Here is a 17,906-nt window from a genome sequence, read left to right on the forward strand (position 1 = left end):
GGGTTCTAGGCTTCAGCAGTTTTTAAAGCTTCCTGCATGAAACAAATGTACATTAAGGTCTAAGAACCACTCTCCCAGCTGTGAAGGAAACAATTTAGTTTTCTTAAAGAACCTTTTGTGTTATTTATTCCATTGACAAATACATATTGATCCCTTTGATGGACTGGGCACAAGACCAGGTCTTGAGTTATAAAATCCAGTCCCAACCTCAAGGGTTCTAGTTTAACAGAAGAGAAGAACAGGGGAACTGACAGTAATAGTACTATGGATACGTGCCATGAGAGGTCAAACTGGAAGCTCTTCAGATAGAGCCTGCTGGCAGAAGGAGGTTTCAGACCAAGGCAATAGTTTCTGCAAAGCCCCAGAGGAGAAAACGCATAGAACATTCCAGATATCCCAAAGAACTCAGTAGACTAGCCATTAGTGCAAGGCCGAGAGGGGGGGCTGGAGAGCCAGAGACCAATTCCTTGTAAGAAATGTAGCAATGTCTGGATTTTATGTAGGGAAATAGAATGATCAGAGCTGTCTTTCAGAAAGATTGTTCTATCTTATAAGTACCGCACGCTAACTGATTGTGCCACTGGAGCCCCGAGAAAGATTGTTCTGGCTACCGGGTGGAGAGCAGATCAGAGAGAGGCAAGACTGGACATGGAGAAGCCAACTCCAACGGTTCCAGCCATCAAGGCAAGCGTTCACAAGGGACAGATCTGAGAGGTATTAGGGGAAGAAGAGCACAGTGACTGGGGGTATGTTGGGGACAGAGATGGGAGTCAGACGAGGCCCAGGCTTGTGGCTTGAGTGCTCAGGGGACATTGGGTGATGCCAGGCCCTGAGTGAAGGAAGGAAGGGAAGGCGGGAGTGCGTTCTGTGGCCGGATCGGAGGCCTTTGGAGGAAAAGCTCGTTCTTGCTTCATCTGAAGACCATAACTTGGGCTGGTCAAGCCTAAGGAAAATCGCACAAATCCTGCATTTTTCTGTATTTACAGGGTGCACAGAATTCTCATGGTAATGGGAATACCTGACTAATTTGAAATCTTCTTGAGGATTTATATCAGAGGGGTAAAGGGGCGCTTAAATGAGATGAAGGGGCACGGCCGAGGAGAGGGTTGGAACAGAAGGCAGGCGGGACCAAGTGCACAGAACTCACCCTCTGTTTCCTTCTCAGCCCCGGAAAGTCCTCCAGCTCCGCTGCTCTCATCAGGAGAGGCCCGGGACCCAAAGCCTGAGAAGGAATAGCTGGACACAGCAGCCTGGCCCCTCCTCTGCAGAGCGCCTGACAGAGTCAAGTCAGCACGTGGCCATATTTTACGAGGCAAACAGTGAGCAGAGTTGTAAGCAGCTCCATTTATTTGAGTAAATAGCTTGTAAAGAAATCATTGGTAAACATTACAAAATTAAATACATTTTCAAAAGCTTGCCAGTATACATAAAATTCACAAACATAGTTCTTTTAAAAAATAAAATATGTTCAAAGCACCCTTGATAGAAAATGCCTGACCCCTGTGCTCCAACAGGGCCCCCCCAGACATAGCTCACTATAGATGGGGCCTCTGTGGGGAGGCAGCGGGACTTCCTGGAGGGAAGCAAGAGTTCCTACTCTGACCTTTGACTCCACCCGAGTCCATCTGAATTTTGAGCCTCCCCCAAGGAGCCGGTGTGTAACTAAGAGGGGCAGGGCAGGTGCCCCAGGCCTAGCTCCAGGCAAGGGAATCAGGGTGCCTAGAGCCAGAGTCCTCACCATATGCCACTAGAGAAACCAGAAATGCACTCTTCACTGAGCTTCCTGACCAGCCAGTGCTCCTCTACCAACTTTCTTGAGAGTGGGAGAGGCTTCCCCACCTCTCCCTCTGCTCACCACTGAGCGCACCCCCTCTGGTCTGCTGCTGCCCAGGCACAGAAGTGAGCAGAACCTACTTCTAAGAAGGGAGATGCATAATCTGCTGGCTTCCTTTTGACCTACTTTCATGGAGAGAGTATTACACAGTACTTGGTTTAAAGCAGAGAATTCATCACTACCCAGTGCTCCCATTTTCCACAGAAAACACTGCTCAGATAGCGTGGGCTCCTCTCTAGACATCCCAGTAGTTCTTCCAACGAAGGATTCGTAAAACTTTAAAGTACCACAAATGAGGCAATAAGTACACGACCTGGCAAAGCATCCCAATGAATGAAATAATAGAAAGTCCATAAATTAAGCCCTTGACCAACTCAACACTTTTGTAGTGTAGCTCATTCAAATAACGGATACACTGGATTCTTTCACTTTGGTGCATAAAGCGGATGTTGAAGGTCAGCAGCACTCACATGAAGAATACCTAGTGGCCTCTGGCCAACACACGTGCTGTGACCTCCAGTTAAAGGACGACCACACATTCATTTCATCAATGTGAAATAAAGCTCACATCTACGCTGGAACTCTGTTGTGTGTAGATATATACAAGTATGAGAAATTCGACGTCTGAGTCAAATGCAGAACTTAAGAAAGAAGGATTACCCAACTAGTTGTTAAAAAACAAACAAACCATCATCCCTGTATAGTTAGGTCATCAACATCGGATTTCTTGAAGAAAATACTGCCTAGCCCAGCCCATCCTTGGATGTCTGTCTGGTTTGACAATCCCTGGTTGGGCTGAAACCAGAGTGGTATCTTTGCTATTAAAATAGTACACTAATGAAACCTTAAAAAAAAAAAAAACAGAACGCTCTTGAATAAATGTCTAACAGATGCCCCCTCCCCCCAAAAAGTGAAAGAATAGTCTGAGTAAAGTCCAGTTCCCAGGACCCTGTCTTGGTCTCCAGGCAGCTCCACCCTGTGCAGAATTACACAGTCTTCTTCTGCGGGGGGCTCAGCTTCCTCATGCCTCTTATCCGAGAGAGCAGCTCCTTGATAAATTCCTAAAAGAGATCAGAAGAAGTTAATGTGAGGGGCTCACTCTATTAAAATGTGGGTTGAAAAATCTGCTTGAAGTAACTGATGTCAATTGAAGTTAACCTCAGTTGATGAGTTTGTTTGGATGTATTAACCCCAACTGATATAAGGCAGGACATTTTCAAACAAATGAAGAGTGCTTAAATTTCACACCATAATGCCTTCTAATTGCTACACAGATGCTCCTCGACGTACAAGGGATTTAGGTTGAAAATACTGTAAGTTGAGCCTGCTGGTGTGGCTCGGTGATTGAGTGTCAACCTATAAACCAAGAGGTCACAGTTCAATTCTGGTCAGGGCACATGCCTGGGTTGTGGGCTTGATTTCCAGTGGCGGGGAGGGGGGGCATGCTGGAGGCAGCCGATCAATGATACTCTCTCATCATTGATGTTTCTATCTCTCTCCCTCTCCCTTCCTCTCTGAAATTATAAAAATGTATTTGGGGAAAAATGCTGTAAGTTAAAAATGCATTGAATACACCTAACCTATGGAAGATCATAGCTTAGCCTAGCATCCCTTACACATGCTCAGAATACTAACAGTAGCTACAGTTGGGCAAAGTCATCTCACTGCCGTTATCCAGCATCATGAGAGAATATCATACGGTGTATCGCTAGTCGGGAGAATATCAAATTTCCAAGTATATTTTCTACTAAACTATCACTTTTGCACCATCGTGAAGTAGAAAAAAATCATAAGTTGAACCATCATAAGTCAGAGACGGGCTGTGCTCTCTATGGAGAAGTCCAGGCTGCCTTCATTCACTGACATTGTCTACTTGGCCCCTGAAGGCATATGTGGCTTAGATCAGTGCTTCCAAACCTTTGATAAACCTTTAATCCGAGCAGACAAATCACCCCTGAAGCCTGTGGATTCTGATTTTGTAGGTCCAGGTTGGGGCTTGGGATTTTGCATTTCCAGCGAGCTGCCAGGTGATGCCAGTGTTAGACTCTGGACCACACCCAGGAAGGCAGGGCGAGACCAGTGGTTCTGAATTTGAGTGTGCACCAGAATGGCCAGGGGGCTGGTTAAACCACAGGGTGCTGGGCCTACCCCCGGAGTGTCTGATTCAGTAGGTCTGGGTGGGGCCCGAGAATCCGAATCTGTAACAGGCTCCCAGGTGACACCTATGCTGCCTGTCCTGGGATCTTACTGAAAAGCACTGGTCTATGTCACAAGGAGACTTTTGACTTTTTTTTTTTTTTTACTGAAAATCATCATTTTAAGAACGCACACATTTTCCATTTACAATCTAGCACATATAAACACACCCCTACAATAAAAACGTAAAGTACTCATACTTACTATACCCAATGGACCCTATATCTTCCATGTATGCTAATTTCACTTACAACATAATGCTGGGAGACCCACTGAAGTGATTTCATGATTCATGGCTGAGAACCCAAACACTGAAGAACCATCTAGAATGGTTTCCAATTTACAGCATCAGGAATCTTTCACTGTTGCCTCGTGTTTTAAAATATTTGGTACCAAATGACAGAAAAATTTAATGAATTAGTAATTAAACACATTTTACAATGTTTGTGGTCTCTTTAAGGGCAATTTCAGCAGTTAAAGAACTTGGATGAGAAAAAGAATGTGCACATATAGGTTGCCTCGCTTGCAATGAAATAAAACTCAAAGTCTGTGTTCCCACAAAAATATTTGGCTACTAAATAGATCACATTTATTAGATAATTACTTTGCCTTCCTATCTGTGTTTGTCAAAGACAAGGCGGACAGCAGCCAGACTTTCTCTGATCAGCAAGTGACAGCCAGCGATGCAGAACTGAGCAAAAACACGAAGGAACCTTCCCCTGCATTGTGCCTCTGCACTGTGTAAGCTCTCAGACAGTCTCCTACCCCAATCACAGCCCTTAGTCACCAGCTCCCAGGCTAATGATGCCTGCAACTATTCTCTGGCTCTAAAACACAATAAGCTTGAATACTTCATATCCTATTAGACACCTATTTCCTTTTTCAATAATCCTTTTGCTATTATAAAAGCAGTATGAGCTTGTCCTAGAAAAAATTGAAAATACAAACCAGCAACAATTACTCCTCAGAATGAACCACTACTAACATATTTTCTTCTATGGAAAGTATTTTTTTACCTAATTAAGATCATACTGTATAAATATATCCTTCTTTCCATTTAGCAGTATGTCAGAGCTTTTCCCCACAACATTAAATTGTCTTTCTAAAAATAAAAGATTGTATAACCATTAAAATTAATTTTTACAATCTGCTTAATTCCCCCCACCAATGGATATTTGGTTGGCTCCTGGCTTTTCAAAATTATCAACAATGCCACAGGCAACATCTTTGTGCATCAGTCTTTGCCTGCAATTTGGATTATTTCCTTTGGAAAGCCACCCCAAAGTGGGTCGAAGGACAAAAGCAGTTTTATCACCACCATTTCTAAACTTGGACAGAATGAAATCCATGTGAACAAAATGAGGTCCTGTTTTCAGTTTCTGAACACTATTTCATCTAATTTAAAGAATTCTCTAGGATAAAATAGTGCTGAATTTTCCCACATAGTCCGTTTCCATTTTGAAAAGTTAAATGCATTTCCTATTGCCCTTTTACTATGTGATTTAAACAATGCAGAGGCTGCACATACAATTTCAATTTTGCGGTGTTTTTAATCTGTTACTCAGCTGACTGCTGTGAAAAGTTCCAGCATTTAAGTGAAGATTTCCTTTCTCTCTCTTTTTTTAAAGCAAAAGTCATAATTACAAACCCTATCATTTATCTTGTTAATAAGTCTGGTAACTTTCCTTCACTATTTTAATAATATTTTTCATAAAGATCATTATAAAATAAAGACTAAAATCATATAAGGAATGATGTAACCTAAACTACAGACATTTCTTCTTCAAGACACGAGTAATTTGGTAATTTAAATCAAATTCAAATTTCCTTAAAACATTGGTTATGATGTATAAAAATCTGAGTGATTAAAAAGTTAAAATAAATAACTCATCTTGTATTTATGATATATTAACATTAATAAAAGCCTCATTTTAAATTTTATATTAACATAATTTATGTCTATAACTAAAAATAACCTATTGTGCATGTTTAAACTGTTCATTAAATTTGCATAATGAGATGCTGAGCTCACTAAGTTAAAAAATAGCAAGATCAGTATTTATTCTCCAGATAGAAACTTGACAACACCACTTGCAACAAAGATTATGTTGATTACAGACGATTCACAAAGAAAATTCAAAGATCTCTAATAAAAAATACTGACTGATAGCTCTTGGTTTCTATTACTCAAGAATCCTATCTAATAAAGAGGGAATATGCTAATTGACCCTCATGCCATCGCAAAGATGGTGCGCCCACAGCCAATAAGGAGGGAATATGCTAAATGACCGCCACAGCCACAAGATGGCGGCACCCAGTCCTCTCAGCCCCACTGGGGCTGCCACACACCTGCCTCCGGAATCTCCCAGTCCCCTTAGCCCTCCAGCCGCCCAGGGCCGCCAGAGGCTCAGGGAACCAGGGCTGGCCGAGGCTTGTGCTGCCAGCAGTGGCAGCAGCAGAGGTGTGATGGGGGTGTTGCCTTCCCCTAATCGCCTCCCACCCCTGAGGGCTCCCACACTGTGAGAGGGAGCAGGCCAGGCTGAGGGACCAGGCCAGGCTGAGGGACTGCCCCCCTCCAGTGCATGAATTTTCATGCACCAGGCCTCTAGTATTCTATATAAGTAATGACATATCTCATTTACTTCCAAAAAAGCCCTGAATTAACAAAATGAAGCCAGCATGGGGGACTAGGTCACTGCACACATGCAGAGGCCTTGCAGAGAAACAAGTGAGAAAGTGGGCATTCCTGGCAAAGGAAAGCCAAGGTCAGCATGGTGGGAGCCCTGGTAGAGATGCTAGGGCCTTGTTGGTCACAGTTAGATGATGAGAGATCATTCTCGGTGCAATGCAAAGTCACCAGCCACTTTCAAGGACAAGAGAATCATCTGGTTTGGGGTTTTAAAAGATCCCTTTGGGACAGATCCAAAGACTGAGATACAGTGATCAGGCTATCAATCCCCAGAAGGAAAGTAGGGGAGGGAGGAAGTAAGGGGAAGAGATCAACTGAAGGACTTGTATACATGTATATAAGCCAAACCAATGGACATGGACAATAGGGGGATGGGAGCATGAGTGTGCGGGGGGAGGGGATAGAGGTTGGGGGTTAATGGGGCAGATGAGGACACATTTGTAATACCTTAACTAATAAAAAATAAAAATAAAAAATAAAAGATCCCTTTGGCTGCTGTGTTTTATGAAGAATGGGTTTTATGAAGACAAGAGGGAAAGAGAGATCAGTGTGGAGCTATTACAATGGTCCAAGCAAGGAATGCCAGTGTCTTGGAGTTAAGTTGATGGAAACTGAAATGGAAATCAGTGGATAGATTTGGGATCCATTTCAGAGGCAGAGCCAAAAGACCTTGCTGGTGGGCTGAATGGGGGTAGAGTGCAGTGGGGATAGGAGAATGGGAATTAAGAACTTCATCAGAAGTTACTAGAAAAAAGGCAGTGGCATTTGCTGAGACAGGGGATAACTGAAGGGCGGAAAGATTTATAGATATGAGATTTCTACTAGACATCTGGGCTAAGACATCAAGAGAATAGATAAATATGACTTTGGGTTTCAGTTCATGGTTGAATGCATAAATACGGGCACTACCAGCACTAGATCAGTGGCTCTCAACTAAAAAACAAACTGAAAAACTAAAATACTATGTGTGACCCACACATTGTTATAGCAGCCTAGTAGACAGAGATACCAGTAAAAGACTAAAACCAAAGTTTTGTGAATAAAAGATAACGCTTACCTTCTGCACAGCAAAAGAAACCATCAACAAAACAACAAGAAAACCCACCTCATGGGAAAACATATTTGCCAACGTCATATCTGATAAGGGCTTAATCTCCAAAATTTATAGGGAACTCATACAACTTAACAAAAAGAAGATAAACAATCCAATCAAAAAATGGGCAAAGGATCTAAATAGACACCTTTCAAAAGAGGACATTCAGAAAGCCAAGAGACATATGAAAACATGCTCCAAGTCACTAATCATCCGAGAGATGCAAATCAAAACAACAATGAGGTACCATCTCACACCTGTCAGAATGGCCATCATCAACAAATCAACAAACGACAAGTGCTGGAGAGGATGTGGAGAAAAAGGAACACTTGTGCACTGCTGGTGGGAATGCAGACTGGTGCAGCCACTATGGAAGGCAGTATGGAGGTTCCTCAAAAAATTGGAAATGGAACTCCCATTTGACCCTGTGATCCCACTTCTAGGAATATATCCCAAGAAACCAGAAACACCAATCAGAAAGGACATATGCACCCAGATGTTCATAGCAGCACAATTCACCATAGCTAAGATCTGGAAACAGCCTAAGTGCCCATCAGTAGATGAATGGATTAGAAAACTGTGGTACAGCTACACGATGGAATACTATGCTGCTGTTAAAAAGAAGGAACTCTTACCATTTGCAACAGCATGGATGGAACTGGAGAGCATTATGCTAAGTGAAACAAGCCAGTCAATGAAGGAAAAATACCACATGATCTCACTCATTCATGGATAATTAAGACCATTACAAACTTTTGAACAATAATAAATACAGTGGCAGAGCTGCCTCAAACTGATTGTCAAACTGCAGTGGGAAGGCCAGAGAGAGTTGGGGGGCAGGAGGGAGGGGAATAAGAGTTCAACCGAAGGACTTGTATGCATGCATATAAGCATAACTAATGGACATAAGACACTGGGGGGTAAGGGAGGGTAGGGGTTTGTCAAGGGCGGGGGGGAAAAAAGGACACTTATGTAATACCCTTTGTAATACTTTAAGCGAAAAATAAAAAGAAAAAAAAAAGAAAAAAAAAAAGAAAATATTTTAAATAACAAAAAAAAAAAAAAAAAAAAAAAGAGATCAACCGAAGGACTTGTATGCATGCATATGAGCATAACTAATGGACATAAGACACTGGGGGGTAAGGGAGGGTAGGGGTTTGTCAAGGGCGGGGGGGGAAAAAAGGACACTTATGTAATACCCTTTGTAATACTTTAAGTGAAAAATAAAAAAAAATAAAAAAAAAAGATAACGCTTACTATAAGTAAATACCTCTTGATATTTTCATTCTATTTTATTTTGAAAAAACACAGGCCATAACCAGCTAATGGGTTATCACCCATAGTTTATAAACACAATGATCTAGACTGAGGCTATTCAATACAGTAGCCCTTAACATGTGTCTATTTAAATTCAGATTAATGAAAATAAATAAAATTTAAAATTTAGTTCCTTTGTCATACTACCCACATTTCAAGTACTCAATAGCCACATATGACTAGTGGCTACTGTAATGGACACTGCAGATACAGACTATTCCCATCACCTCAGAAAATTCTACTGGACACAGCCAATGACAATGCTTTGAATCACAGGACTAGATGCAGAACATTGGAGAGAAGCATAGAGAGGAAAAGAAGGCTGGAGACCAAGGCCAGAGTCCCCCTAACAAGTGAGGTCTGGTAGAGGAGTTAGAATCAGAAAAGGAGACTGAAACAAAAGAGAGATGGAGGAAACCCATTAGCAAGCGTGTCAAACTCACGCCGGAGGGCCGCATGTGTCATTTATTTAAACAAGGCATGTGGTACATGGGCTGCAAGTTTGACATGCTTGCGAGAGTGTGCTATTAAGAAGACAAGGGAAGTGTTGGCCAGAGGGTTTTCTAGTGTTTCTAAAAGGAAGAGGTACTCAATGAAGTCAAGAGCTGATAAAGGTTGAGAAAGTCAAAGACAAACAAAGCTATTCAATTGGCAAGAAAGGGGCCATTGTGTATCAACTAGGGTGTGTGGAATTATACACAGTTATTAACTGGCAGCAGCTACTATGGAAGAAGGTTCTAGAGATTTTCCTTTAAGTCCTGAAAAAACACTAGCCAGCCTGAGGGAAGTTAGGGAAAATGAGAAGCATTTAGGAAAGGGCAGAGTCCAAGATATGTGTGTGTGTGTGTGTGTGTGTGTGTGTGTGTGTGTGTGTCAAGCCCTACCTGAGAGATCAAAAAAGCAATAGAAAGAAAATAAACATTTCCAGTAACCTTGGAAACCTGACTTTATATAACATGCAGCTACCCGATTTACAAGAGACTTCTAAGAAACAAAGAAGCCAACGCAGGTTTCCGAGGGGACCTGGCAGCCACTGTGAACACAGAAGGTCCTTCCTCACTCTGGAGTTTCAGCCATGTGGCACTGTCAGAGGGCATGGCATCACAGTGGCCACACTCTACTCTGAGCTCTCATCCCTCGATCCCTCCTGGGCCCTGTAGCTCTCAGCTTCCACCTCCTCCTGCCAGCTCCGTCCTGTGCAGGAAGTGGCAGATGGACACCCGTTTTGTAATTATCACCAGAGCCAGGTGTCTGGGAACCTTACCTAGACGCTCTGAGTGATTCATCTGTTACTCTCATTGAGGATGTTGCAATGCTTAAAGCGAAGATGGCTCCATCAGAAAGGTGGAAAAGCAGAAATCACAGCATCATTGCAAATTACTGCTTTGTGTATAAACTGCCTTTCTGTCATTCTATGAGCATTTCAAGTCATTTTAAAAGATAAAGTAAATGGATATTATGTGGTAGCCCTTTGATTAGAAGCATTTTCTGAAAAAAAAAATTAGAAAGAAATGCTTCGACCACTGCTCGGTGAATGGTGTCACCAACCACGTTAATTATATAGATCATGCCAGCTCCAATAAAGCATGCATAGCAGAACTCTGGATGCCGGACCTGCTTTTCCAAAAAATTATCCACCCCTTACACAGAGTACAGGGTGGACGAGGAGAAAGAGCAGGTGAGGATTATGAAGACTGAGATTCACATGGGTCAGCAACTTCCCTGTGCTCTGTCTTCTCTTTGTCACCCCAGTTGATGCAACAGTCATTTCCTTAAAAATGCACAGTCACAGGGACCATCTGCTCCTGGTCTGAGACTCTCTGCTGGATGACAGCAAATCAAGTCAGCTTGCGCTCTCCCCTCCCCCGCCCCAATATAATTTTGTATTAGTTTCAGGTGTACAGCATAATGGTTAGAAATTATATACTTTACAAAGCAATCCCTGTGATATTTCCAGTACCCACCTGGCACCATATATAGTTATTACTATATTATAGACTATATTTCCTATGTTGTACTTTACATCCTTATGACTATTTTGCAACTGCCAATTTGTACCTCTCAATCCCTTCACCTTTTTTTCACCCAGCCCCCAGCTCGCACATTTTATGTAGCTACCTGACATTTCTTCCAAAAAGCATGGCATTCAATAGATGACATGAGAGTGAGGCAATTTGTGATCAGGTGGAGGAAGAGAAGATTAAATTTTTTTTTAATTTGAGACATAAATGACATATGTTATATTAGTTTCAGGTGTACAACATAATGCTGTTAACGTAGGTAGCTAGTTAATATTAATAAAGGGAGGTCGAGATGGCAGCATAGGTAAATGCAGTACTCGCTTCCTCCTGCAAGCACATCCAAATGACAACTAAACTACAAAACAACCATCATTCAGAACCATCTGAAATCTGGCTGAATGGAAGTCCTACAACTAAGGAATTAAAGAAGAAGCCACATTAAGATTGGGAAGAGCTCCTGCACAGCAGCTCTTCTATTGTAGTCACAGTTGGTCCTCTCAGCCAACTGGCCTGAGGTTCAATCCCTCCCAGTGATGTCAACAGCAATCAAGGCTCAACTACAATAGGACAGTACACAGAGCCCACGCAGGGGCATATCTGGACTGCCCAGCTCAGGTAACTGGGAGGCTACACTACTGGGCCCTACAGAACACCTACTACACAAGGCCACTCTACCAAGTCTGACAGACTTAGAAACTCTACCTAATACATAGAAACAGACACCAGGGTGCAGCCAAAATGCAGGGACAAAGAAATATGTGGCAAATGAAAAAAAAACAGAAGAAATCCCCAGAAAAAAAGAACTAAATGAAATGGAAGCAAGCAAACTACCAGATACAGAATTCAAAACAATGGCTATCAGGATACACAAGGAACTTAGTGAGAACTTCAAGGAACTTAGTAAGAACATCAACAACATAAAAAGGATCAGTCAGAGCCCTAGCCAGTTTGGTTCAGTGGATAGAGCATCAGACTGTGGATTGAAGAGTCCTAGGTTCAATTGCAATCAAGGGCACATGCCCAGGTTGTAGGCTCAATCCCCCATTGGGGGCATGCAGGAGGCAGCCAACCAATGACTATCTCTCATCATTGATGTTTCTATCTTTCTTTCCCTCTCATTTCCTCTCTGAAACCAATAAGAATACTTTTTTTTAAAAAAGGATCAGTCAGAAATGGAGGATACACTTAACTGAAATAAAGAATAATTTACAAGGAAACAACAGTAGAGGATGCTGAGAATCAAATCAGTGATTTGGAATATGAGGAAGCAAAAAACACACAATCAGGACAGCAAAAAGAAAAATAATTTAAAAAATGAAGATAGTATAAGGAGCCTCTGGGTCAACTTTAAGCATACCAACATTCACATCATGGAGGTGCCAAAAGGAGAAGAGAAGGAATAAGAAATTGAAAACCTATTTGAAAAAATGACAGGAAATGTCCCTTACTTGGTGAAAGAAATAGACATACAAGTCCAGGAAGGGTAGGGAGTCCCAAACAAGATGAATCCAAAGAGGCTCACCTCAAGATACAAAAGTAAAATGCTAAAGGTTAAAGACAAAGAGAGAATCTTAAAAACAGCAAGAGAAAGCAGTTTGTTACCTATAAGGGAGCACCCATGTGACTGTCAGCTGGTTTCTCAACAGAAGGCAGTGCCAAGAAATATTAAAAGTGATGAAAAGTAAGGACCTATAATCAAAATTACTCTACCCAGCAAAATTATCATTAGAATTGAAGGTCAGATAAAGAGCTTCACACACAAGAAAAATCTAAAGGAGTTCATCACCACCAAACCAGTATTACATGAAATGTTAAAGGATCAAGAAGAAGAAGGAGAAGGAGAAGGAGAAGGAGAAGGAGAAGGAGAAGGAGAAGGAGAAGGAGGAAGGAGAAGGAGAAGGAGGAAGAGGAGGAGGAGGAGGAGGAGGAGGAGAAGGAGGGGGAGGAGGAAGAGGAGGAAGGAGGGGGAGGAGGAGGAGGAGGAGGAGGAAGGAGGGGGAGGAGGAGGAGGAAGGAGGGGGAGGTGGGAGGAGGAGGAGGAGGGGGAGGAGGGGGAGGGGGAGGAGGAGGAGGAGGGGGAGGAGGGGGAGGAGAAGGAGGAAGGAGGGGGATGTGGGAGGAGGAGGAGGAAAAAGAAGAAAAAATATGAACAATAAAATGGCAATAAATAGATATCTGTCAACAATTGAATCTAAAAACCAAAATAAATGAACAAGCAGAACAGAAACAGACTTGTAGGCACAGAGGACATTTTGACAGTTGCCAGATGGGAGGGGGGTGGGAGATTGGTTAAAGGGATTTAGAAGCACAAATTAGTAGTTACAGTGTAGTCATGGGGGTGTAAAGTACAGCATAGGGAATACAGTCAATAATATTCTAATAACTAGGTATGATATGAGATGGGCATGAGATTTTGGGGGACTATCACTTAATAAATGTTATAATATCTAATCATTAGAGTGTACACCTGAAACTAATGTAATATTGTGTGTCGACTGTAATTAAAAAATTAAAAAATGATTTAAAAGTGTTAATAAAGGAAGGGAGCAAAGGGAATCAGACATTAAGCATAATAAACTAGGGAACTGACTTGAATGCTAAGCCTGCTTCACTAGGAAGCTGCAGCATGCAGAGGCTCCCCACGGGACTGCTGCATCCTCTGCCCTCAGCACCAAATCCCCCAAATGGGCAGGAAGGATCTGAGGGAGGAATAACGTAATAAGGAGATCATTCCTTTGCTGGGTGCATGTGTAGCAGGAGCCAAGATGGTGACCATAAAAGGGAGGTGCCTAGCCGTGGAAAAGGGTAGTATTGGATAAAGGACACAAAACCCAGGGAGACCCAGAAACGGGATTAGTTAGGGGATGGACCCAGTACAAACCATGAAGGACTGGGAAAGAGATTGGTAAGTTGGAAAGCCTGAGATAATATAACTGAAGCTCTACAATGGCAAGGGCTTTCCACCCCTGAGTCCCAACACACATTAGTGCATTCTCTCTCCATAGCAGCCATGTGGGCCTAGCAGCTGTGCAGGCCCCAAGCTCAGCCTCATGGCAGCCAGGCAGGCTCCAAAGCAATGGCACAGAATTTCTGGACTCCGGCCCTAATTCTTGATGAAGACAAGGCTGGACTTCTCCCACAGTGGGACAGACGGAGATGGGCCATCGGAACCTGGGGACAGTCTTTTATTTCTATTCCAATAAATCTTACCACTACAGCTCATCCTCCCATATGTGGGTCTCCAAAATGCTTTTCTTGTGACTCAGTGGAAGGACCTCATTCCCACCAGCAACATCATGACATACTCACCATAATAAGTCTAGATAACATTCACTACCACATAACTACCCTATTGTTTTCTGTGATGAGAACTTTTAAGATCTACTCTCTTAGCAACTTTCAAATATACAATACGGTATTAACTCTAGTTACCATACTCTGCAAGATGAATTTCTAGATTTGACAAAGTTTAGGCAAGGAAGGACAATGGAATGTTAATAGGTATCTCTTTTAAAACATGATGGCAACCCTGAAAATGGTTCCAAATGGCAAAATATCCTCACCCAAAGAACCAGCGAAGCATTTAAACATCACACTGTAAACTTTTATTGGCTTAAATATTCAGATCACACAGGAGGCCAAAGGGACAGGCAGCGATTCAGCATGAGAATACAGCTTCTGGGGCGTTCCCAGCCCCATGTGACACTGGGATTTGCTCCCTGCAGTCACAGGCTTTCAGCACCGTCATCACTACCCACTGAGATATTTAATTTCTTTCCTCTCAGAGGAGAGGGTGGATAGTGCTGTTTATCATTGGAGAGGTTCATTTGCTAGCAGGGCACACCAGAACTGATCCTATTTTTCATTATCTGAAAAGAGGCTCATGAATCTGTTATGAGTAAAGGTTTGTGCCTGCTGTTGCTATAATCACTTCTGCCAACAGAAATTCCTGAAGGTCTTGGGCATCCTGGATGACCCCCTTACCCAACCCCCACCACCCCATCTCCTTTAACTTAAAAAACCACTGACACTACTTTGTCCATTTATTTTCTTGACTATGTGCCTTTAAAGATTAATTTGTTCTGCTGATAAGAGCAGTCCCCTTAATCTACTTTAGAGTTTCAGACTACTGCTCTTAGGCTAATTTATTTTGTACCCAAATTCTAGCCCTTATTTGTATGCAGAACAACAGTTCCTTTGCTCTTACCATATTCAACTTTACCAGCATTTAGTTCTTACTTCACTTACTAATAGTTTTCTCAAGATCCACACACTTGGAATTCAGACAACATAACATAAAATCCACATAAATGATCCAACCAATGCAAATAACCAATGGAGTTAATTCAGCAAAATTATAATCTCCCATTTTATAATCACCACAAAACTAAAGTAATTTCATCAAGGATCCCATTACCAATGAGGGACAATAGTACTTCCTACAAGAACCTCAGTCTCATGTAAATGAAAGAAACCCATTTCCAAACTTTGAAATTTGGTTTTGATAGTAACTCCCTTTGCTAAAAATTATAGCAATCCAAATGTCATGTGTTAAACTGCTCTTAACTCATATTCCCTCTTCTGTCTAGATAAGTCTAAACACAAGAAGAGAATGTGGAGCTGTTTATAAGATAGAGTTGATCAGCTTTTAAAACTCGATCATTCATTTTGAGTTTAATGAAAAAAGGAAAGGCCATAAAATCACACTCAAATCACTCAAAAATGCCAATCATTTTAAAGGTCCACTGCCCTTTAAAACCTGTACCCTTCTCTTCCTCCATCTCGCTTTAAAAAAAAATCAGGAGGAAAAAAAATGGCGGAGGCTTAGACGGATGTGTTGGTGCTTTGTCCCGGAGCAGATAGGGGCGAGCAGCTGAAACGGGTAACAATCAGCCCGATCAAGCTGGGGAGGTTCAGCTGAGAGACAGTCTGCAGCCAGGAAAGACAGAGAACTCCTAAAAAATGCGGATGGTTAGAGACTGAGGCTGAAACCTCCCCCTGGGTGCCAGCGCAGCGGCGAGACCGCGCCATCTTGGGTAGCGGTTACCGGCATCCAGAGATCGGCTACTAACCCGGCGGCTACTAACCTGGAGGCAACGACTAGCAAGCAGCGCGACTGCAAGAGCCCAGAGGAGACCTGCACCCCTCCACGGAAAGGTTAGACTTACCCCAAAGGTGCGGTTTGCAGTTCAGGTTGGAGCGAGGAACGCGCGCGCGCGGCGCAGGGGGAAATCTGCGCCCTCCAAAATCCGCGCCCATAGAGGCCAGCGTGACTCGCAAGTGGGGAGGGCTCCCGCAGGGCTGCTGCCAGAAGGTAACACTATAAATGAGCCCATAGTTGGACTGGATGCAAAAGGGCTGCCTCAGAGTTTCCCTGATAGCCGGCTACTTGTTGCCAGGGGCTTGAGCGCGCGCAGACACTCCGCGCAGACACTCCCGCAGTTCTGGAGGGTGGAACCCTGCAAGTTCGAACAGCTTCCCAGGCTCTTGTTTGCACACTTCCTCTTACTTCTGTGAGTTTGATTGTTGACCCCAGTACATGTGATTGCCCAGTTGGGGTCACTAGCAGAGCTTGTAGGGGAAGATTGTTTTTGGGGAGCCTGGGAAACAGAGCTGGGAGTGGCGCCTGGGGAACCAGCTCTGGGCGGAGCTGGTTCAGGTACAATAGAGAGCTCCTGGTCAGAGAGAACTTATAGCCTCAGAGGTCAATCCAGACACACTGCCACCCAGAGGCAGAGCCACAAACGGACTCTTCTGTAAATACAGATAAGGCAATAAGGGGATTTTACGGCCGGCCTTAAAATCAGGACTGTGGCTTACAACACGGAGGAACAGTGTATCAGAGGGAAATTCAACATTCTCCTGAATTCCGGGCGTGCCAATAAGAAGAGTAGAAGATCTGAAGCACCTGCATTACTGCACATTTTTATTTTTATTTTTTTAAATTACTTTTTCTCCTTTTAACTAAGAAAACATTTTTTTTCTTTTTTTTCTTTTTCTCCATCACCTGATTTTGCCCTTTCAGCTACTACATTTTTATTTTTAACTAGTATTATTACCGCTACCATTTTACCATTTTTTAAAGTGTCATTTTATTTTGTCTTTATTTTATTTTGGGACTAATGTTCTCCATTCTATTTTCATCGTTCCTTTAGCAACATTTTTCTCTACCTCAATTTGCCTCTGTGCTAAACAATCTTCCCCACTTTTTCCCTTTTGCTGTCCTGTTTCTCTTACCCTACTCCAGCTTTTGATTTTCCCTATTCTTTTTACCCCCTGTCAAAATTTAACCCTGCTTATATATCCTACGTCCAATCCCCTGTTCTAAATCCTTATACACCTTTCCCTTATCTTCCTTCACTATCCAATTTTTTTTTCTCTTCTTCTTCTTTTCTCTCTCTATTGTTTTATTGTTGTTTGCTTGATTGACGAGTATATTGGGGTTTGTTTTTTTTTTTTAGGATTGTTTGTGAGGTTAGACTGCTTATTCTTTTTATTTTCCTGCCCCTCCCTCCCCCTTCCCCCCCCCCCCCCCGGTTATTTCTGTGCTTCTGTTTCCCCTTGCGTCGCTTGATATTATTGGTTGTTTGTAGTTTGTATTCATCTCCAGGAATCTGTTGCTGTAATTTGTTGGTATTAGTGGCGGACCTATAGGAGTTTTCTCCTCATATAAATAGTCTCTTCCCCTTTTATACTTCATTCTCTTTTCTCTCTTACTTTTTTTTTTTCCTCCTCTTTTTCCCCTCCCTTTTTCCA

At 42.6% G+C, this 17,906-nt stretch overlaps 1 protein-coding gene across 1 annotated transcript in view; it reads right to left on the reverse strand.

Moving 5' to 3' along the window:
* Positions 1-1,324: 1,324 nt before the first annotated feature.
* Positions 1,325-17,906, reverse strand: part of PPP1R14C (protein phosphatase 1 regulatory inhibitor subunit 14C) — a 62,455-nt gene continuing 45,873 nt past the window's right edge. Inside the window, exon 4 of the mRNA XM_070417472.1 lies at positions 1,325-2,895. Coding sequence (XP_070273573.1) covers positions 2,821-2,895 — 75 coding nt within the window. The 3' untranslated portion in view covers positions 1,325-2,820. The remainder of the gene's footprint in view (positions 2,896-17,906) is intronic.

Source organism: Myotis yumanensis, unplaced genomic scaffold, assembly GCF_028538775.1.
Source record: "Myotis yumanensis isolate MYYU_CA2020_CCGP unplaced genomic scaffold, mMyoYum1.0.hap1 SCAF_6, whole genome shotgun sequence".
In the NCBI taxonomy this organism is placed as follows: domain Eukaryota; kingdom Metazoa; phylum Chordata; class Mammalia; order Chiroptera; family Vespertilionidae; genus Myotis; species Myotis yumanensis.